Source organism: Aplysia californica, unplaced genomic scaffold (assembly GCF_000002075.1).
Source record: "Aplysia californica isolate F4 #8 unplaced genomic scaffold, AplCal3.0 scaffold00021, whole genome shotgun sequence".
Classification (NCBI taxonomy): Eukaryota; Metazoa; Mollusca; class Gastropoda; order Aplysiida; family Aplysiidae; genus Aplysia; species Aplysia californica.
The window spans coordinates 155,646-162,174 of record NW_004797291.1 but is presented as its reverse complement, the minus strand read 5'-3'; the positions used below and the strand labels follow the sequence as shown (position 1 = coordinate 162,174).

Here is a 6,529-nt window from a genome sequence, read left to right as displayed (position 1 = left end):
CCCCCCTTAAAAAAATCAGCAACGAGCGGACAACAATAAAAAACCAACCCCTCCCTCACAAGTAAATAAAAAGAAATGAAATAGAAAAATAAAGCATAAAAAACAAACACACAAAAACAAGAAAGAAAAAAATAAAAAGTAAAAAAATTAGGAACAAAGACTCGTCAGTGGTAGACCTTCGTGTAGAATTTATGCACAATGAGAGAGAAACGAACTTGTTTCGTCATTGAGAAATATTGTCAGAAACTGAGAGAAAGGTACGCTTATCTAATCCTAAGTACAACTGTATCCTCTAATTTAAAAATATTTGAGAGTTTCAACTGTTACGGTTTTGGAGTGTCAGAAATTTCAACCCACGACTTACCATGATATATAAATCATGCGTCCTTAGTGTTTGTGTGTGTGTGTGTGTGTGTGTGTGTGTGTGTGTGTGTGTGTGTGTGTGTGTGTGTGTGTGTGTGTGTGTGTGTGATAACATAATAAAAGTCAGGGTGATGAAACATTTTCTCTCTCTTTAATGTTTTTTATCATAGAAATGCTCTCATTAAAGTTTTTCTTCTACGAGAGGACTAGTGTTGTGATAAAGGCTCAACTATATCATACCCCCTTCACCGCTCCTAGCGGTCACCCATTGTCCAGTTTTCCCACCTATGGCGGTTACGTCGAAGACCCACAGAAAATACCAGACACAAACCAAGATTAAAAAGCTCGCTTGTCATATCCGTATATCCCCCAGCCTTTTGTTAATTTTTTCAGTTTTGATAAGTGATCAATGAAGCAATTGAACTGTTAGGTCCATGGGAGTCAGGAGACTCCTAACAGGGTAGGGCGGACAATAGAGATGATGATGTCATAAGATCCTGGACTGGCTTGCCTCGGGTTGTTTTTGTTAAAGATTTTGAATTTTGATGATGGTCATTGAAATATTTTAAAGACATTTGATTGGGCTGTTTGTAAGTGAGGGTACCTATGAAGTTCTCTCCATATATAAGAGCTTGTTCTGAAATTTTCTTTCCATTCGATTTCCCGTCTTAGTGAGGTTATAGCTCTTGATATTGCTATCTTGTGTTCTGCATAGAGCTGAAGATTTCCAAAGTGTATATCTCGGACTTTAGAATCAGTTATCTTGTTCTGCTGTCTGGTATACGAGTGTGTTGGTACACTGTGCTCTGTGCTGTTCGTGAGATTCAAAGACTTGAAAAACGTTTCCAATAAATTTACTTCTTTGAGGATTTCCCTAGTGGGTTTTTTTTCTTCTACACTCTTTACCATCAAGTATCAAGCAACCATGCCGGTGTTGAAGGAGGCCAAGTACAAAGTCCTGGACAAAGACGCCTTGGAGCTTTTGAGGATGGACCAGGTACGTTGTCTTAGAAATGTTCTGACTTTTACGTTTGTTTTTAACACATTGCTTTGCTAATTAAAATACATGTGTATTTTGCTAATAACAATGTTAGAAAATGCGCTGCAGTTCTTTGCTATATTTCATAAGTTTTATACTATGCTTTTTAAAACTTTTTTGTAGTTTGAAAAGTTGCCTTACTATCAATTTTGTGGTCTAGATGCTTCAACTTTTAATATCTTCGTCATGTGTGTCACAAGTCATGTTTGTTTAATGAATCTCATATAAAGTATGCTATTATTTTACATAACGAATCTTTAAAATGTAAGAATGCAATGTATTACATGCAATCATTTAATGGAAATATGCATGTGTCGTAAGTAAATGGATTAGCCACTGATTTTCATGAAAAATAGACTAGTTCGAGATCAGACAGAAATGTCAGAGTATGTGAAGGTTGCAGCGTACCTTAAAGTTCTAACTATAACATCAACGACACTGATACTTCCACTGACATAGTTTATTATTAACCCTGCTCAAAACCCTCACACGCACGCGTGCACACACACACACACACACACACACACACACACACACACACACACACACACACACACACACACGCGCGCGCACACACACACACACACACACACACACACTCACACACACACACACACCCACACCCACCCCCCCCCCCCCCCCACACACACACACACACGCATACACACCTGGTTAACAGAGAGTGTATAAATTTGCTTGTTTTTGTCTACCAGAATTCTGTTGATTTTAAGCGGCACTCTGTCTTTCAACACAAGTTAAGCTCATTTAATTTGTATGACAACCACTTCAGAACAGAAGAAGCATTCCATTCGATTTTGATATGTACAGATAAAAGTTCAAGTTGTAAGGAGCCGACTTTTTGTCAATTAAGGGGTTATATCTAAATGTTCACTCACGTCTTCGGAAGGACTGACCAAGTGTCAGAGAGGGGTAAAAACTTTCTCGTGATAACAAAACTCCTTTAAAAAATATTTCAATAAATCTCTGCTTGAATCTAATCTGTTATCCCGCATAACGAGACCGGTGTTTTTACAGCTATCACACTCTAGCTCAGTCAGGAAGTATAATATTTACCATACTAATAACACAGGCTATACCATCAGAGAAGAAAGGTGAAGTTTTCGTATTAAGATCATCGTTGCTCCCTCGGCCTTAGCAGAGGCCACAAGTCATCTTAACCTTTAATTCTTCTATTTCTCTAGAGAATCACTTCTGTGGATGTCTTGGCCATCGTCAGACATTGACCGACGAACTATTATTTATTGAAGCTCCCTCTATTTCTACCGCACAGACAAAACTGTTTCATGCATGCTGTTTTAAGTTCGTCTATCAAAACGTAAAAGGCCATAAATAAGTTGCTACTGTATAAATCAATTTCCATACTAACCTCAAAACTATCTTGTTTGAGACTCAAAACTAACACAACAAAGTTAACTCCACAACAAGCAGAACAAACAACGCTCTTTGAATACGTTGTCATATCCCTCCTGTGATTATGACTGCTTCTTAGTCTCTTCTTAGGCTATGAATAACGTACAAAGTATTGTCATTTCCTTTACTCTTGTAAAGTGAAAACAAAATAATTTAAAACACCCCACACTCCACATTCTTAGAGTCGCTGGTGTTGAAGGATTTTCTACTAGTACATGGTATGTGTGTGTACAGATGGGTCATCACCACGAAATGTTAGGGATGTTTTTTTAAAATGTAGTTGTTTTTACAAACCCATCGACGTAATTAAGAGTTGTTAGGAAGCAGGCTTACGACCCTGCTTGTCAGGGCCAGCCCAGGCTGAGAGGGACAAACCATCCAAGAATTTAAAAAACGAGATACAAATGTATTCGATAAAAGATCCCCTCACTGTCCTCACTACGGAATTGAACTCGGATATTTTCTGAGGGATAACTAAGCGCCTAACCGCTACACCATAGACACATTAGGTATCGACGTTAAGAAATGTGGCAAATTCAAGAATTTATTAAATTTTTTTTGCATTTAAAAGTACTTGTGTGTTCCTTGTTTTATTCTGAAGTACGAACAATCGACCTTCAGAAGGAGAAATATTTAAAATATTGTGTGTTTTGTTGTTTTTGTTGTTGTTGTTTTTTTACATTTGCACCTCCCCTTTTCTTGGTCATCTATCATTTCATTTCATTTATTCAATTGTTAGTCCATCCATATGTTTTATATTGTTGCAACTGTTTCATACAGCTTCCATTCATTTATCTAATCCTGTTTTCTCCTTTCACTATTTCAGGTAGAACTTCTGGACGACGGAGGCTATTCGGAGGTGATCTTAGCCGCGAGAGTTCGACAACCGAGGGCGAAAAAGGTTTTGAAGAAGTTCTTGTTGTTTGAGGATGACGACGACACCCAGAGGATGTGGAAATGGTCCTCCTTTGAACATGAGCTGTCCTTCTTGCAATCCCTGGAGCACCCTAACATCGTCAGGGTATTGGCTGCTGTTCAGTGCCCGTCCTACCTGGGCTTTCTGATGGAGTACCTCCCCACAGATCTTTACCGTATACTGCTTGACGTGACCTACTCCGAGGCGGAATCCTACACAAGTCAGCTCACGGACGTCATGTGCTACTTGCACGGTAAGCGCGTCATCCACGGAGATCTCAAGCTAGAGAACGTTCTCGTAGACAGAGCCGGCGTGGTCAAACTATGTGACTTCGGTCACTCTCAGGTCATTCCCGAGGATACAGACAAGCCTGACGGCTGGAGAGGCACAGATGGTTATCTGCCACCAGAGTTGGACGACAGCCAATTTCACAACGCCTTCAAGATGGACAACTACTCCCTGGGCATCTTGCTGTGGGCTTTGTTCTACGGGACTGCTCCGCGCGATAACATCGACTATCTGTACAAAGTGGAGATCGGTTCGTTTCTCAAGCCACAACACAAACACTGTCTTCAGCGTCTTCTGGTTGTATCCCCGACACAACGAGCAGACATTTGGGAGATTGCTGGGATTCTCAAGGACGAGGATACACCAGAATGTCGCGTGAGGCAGGACTCTGTGTGCTCTGTGAGCTCCGTGAGTTCTTCAGACTCTGCTCAAGCGAATCGGTCATCTCCAGACAGCTGTTCTTCTTCTGTAACGGAATGTCATAAGAGTGAGGACTTAAATAACCAGTTCTTTGCCCCACCACCCCCAGACCCCCAGGAGACACCGTGCTACCTTCTTCCTCAAACGGCATATCCTGACAGCGGAGTCGCCCCAGTCAACCTTGCTCCGAGTTCGCCGCCTCTCTACCAAGATCTTTGTAAAGTGGAAGTCAGCAATTCTTAGCCCCTTCTCACAACACCTTCCGTCTGGATGTTGGGTCAGTCTGAGTGGCAATCTCCTGGAAACGTTTTCTCTGACAGGGATTCTCCACATGGCGCAGTTGTCTTCAACCAGGGCACGTCTGCGTTCTCCATCTCTCCACCATGGACCTCAGACTTTGATCTATCAGACTAAGTTAGACGTTTAGTTCAGCAAAGTTTTCTCTTCATCAAATTCTCCATACGTGCAACTGTCTCCAACTAGGATGTATCTGAGTTATTCGTCTGTCGGCTTGACGATTTTGAAGCTTGTTTGTGTGTGTGTGTGTGTGTGTGTGTGTGTGTGTGTGTGTGTGTGTGTTCTGTGTGTGTGTGTCTGCATTTGTGTGTGTGTGTGTGCGTATGTGTGTGTGTGTGTGTGTGTGTGTGTGTGTGTGTGTGTGTGTGTGTGTGTGTGAGAGAGAGAGAGAGAGGGGGGGGGGAGAAGAAAAAGAAAAGGAAAAAGAAGAAAAGAGAACGTGTGTGTGTGTGTGTGTGTGTGTGTGTGTGTGTGTGTGTGTGTGGGTGGGTGGGTGTGTGTGTGGGTGCGTGTGCGTGCGTGTACGTGAGAAAGAGAGAGAAACAGAGTGAGGGAGAGAAAGAGAGAGAGAGAGAGAAAGAGAGAGAGGGGGAGGGAGAGAGAGAGAGAGAGAGAGAGAGAGAGAGAGAGAGAGAGAGAGAGAGAGAGAGAGAGAGAGAGAGATTGAGAGATTGTTGGACAAACAGACCATACAGTAGCAGGACACCCGGACTGAGAGCAAGGAAAAGATTGTAGATAGCAGGGTCTGGCTGCAAAGACGTGGTCCTGTTTTAACGAGTTCGTGTGTATATACAGGGACTGTTTTTATGGACATTTTGTACAGTGAAAGCTAAGAAATAAAGTAATTTAATTAAACTGCCTTAGTATAATAGTATCCGTTCATTTGTTTCCTTGAGCTTGTGTAGGTGCAAACGCGCGTTCCTGTGTACATAGAGGGAACGTTTTTATGAAAATTTTGTATAATTAATTAAAGCTAAGAAATCTAAAAAATACAGTATATAATCAATTGCCATTAAATGATAATGTGTTCATTGGTTTCCTTGTTGGGTTTATGTTTTTGTTTTGTTTTGGGGTTGTTGTTGTTTTGTTGTTGTTGTTGTTGGGTTGTTGTTTTTTTTGGGGGGGTGGTTTTACTTTTTTACTTTTGTAATTAAACTCTGCTTTTGTCAAGTTTATCTTATGGTTTCATAGTTTTGTCTGTGTATGTACATATTGCACAGCAAGTACATCAGAGTGTAAGTGCTTGGTTAGGTGCAAATGTGCTTTCCTGTTTTAAGGGGTTCGTGTGTACATACAGGGAACGTTTTAATGTACATTTTGTATAGTTAAAGCTAAAAAATAAAGTTACTTAATAATTAAGTGCCACCACAAAATGATAATAATGTTTTCATTGGTTTTACTGTCGTAGTTTAAAAAAAAATTAAACTATACTTTTCTAAAATATACCTTGTCGTTTCATAATTCTGTGTATTCATATATTGTGCCTGTGAGAACATTAGTGAGTAAGTTCTTGTGGATGTGGGGGGGGGGGGAAAGAGAGAGAGATAGAGAGAGAGAGAGAGAGAGAGAGAGAGAGAGAGAGAGAGAGAGAGAGAGAGAGAGAGAGAGAGAGAGAGAGAGAGAGAGAGAGAGAAGATGTGTGTACGGTATGTGTGTGTGTGAGGGAGAGAGAGGGGGGAGGAGAGGGCGGACAAACAGACTGATCCAGTAACGGACACACGGACAGAGGGCATGGAAAAGATTGTTGATAGCAGGGTGTAGCTGAAAAGGTTTTG

General features: G+C 41.0%; 1 protein-coding gene across 1 annotated transcript; it reads left to right on the top strand.

The window, feature by feature from the left end:
• Window positions 1–1,288: 1,288 nt before the first annotated feature.
• Window positions 1,289–4,700, top strand: LOC101850226 (serine/threonine-protein kinase Aurora-3-like). The gene is made up of 2 exons (XM_005090770.3): window positions 1,289–1,360; window positions 3,660–4,700. The coding sequence occupies exons 1-2, from the start codon at window positions 1,289–1,291 to the stop codon at window positions 4,698–4,700; spliced, it is 1,113 nt and encodes a 370-aa protein (XP_005090827.1).
• Window positions 4,701–6,529: the final 1,829 nt, after the last annotated feature.

Excerpts from the sequence above, each read along its gene's own strand:
- LOC101850226 (XM_005090770.3), top strand. The coding sequence starts at position 1,289 with ATGCCGGTGTTGAAGGAGGCCAAGTACAAAGTCCTGGACAAAGACGCC. Across the intron at positions 1,361-3,659 it reads AGCTTTTGAGGATGGACCAG|GTAGAACTTCTGGACGACGG; the intron begins GTACGTTGTCTT and ends TCACTATTTCAG.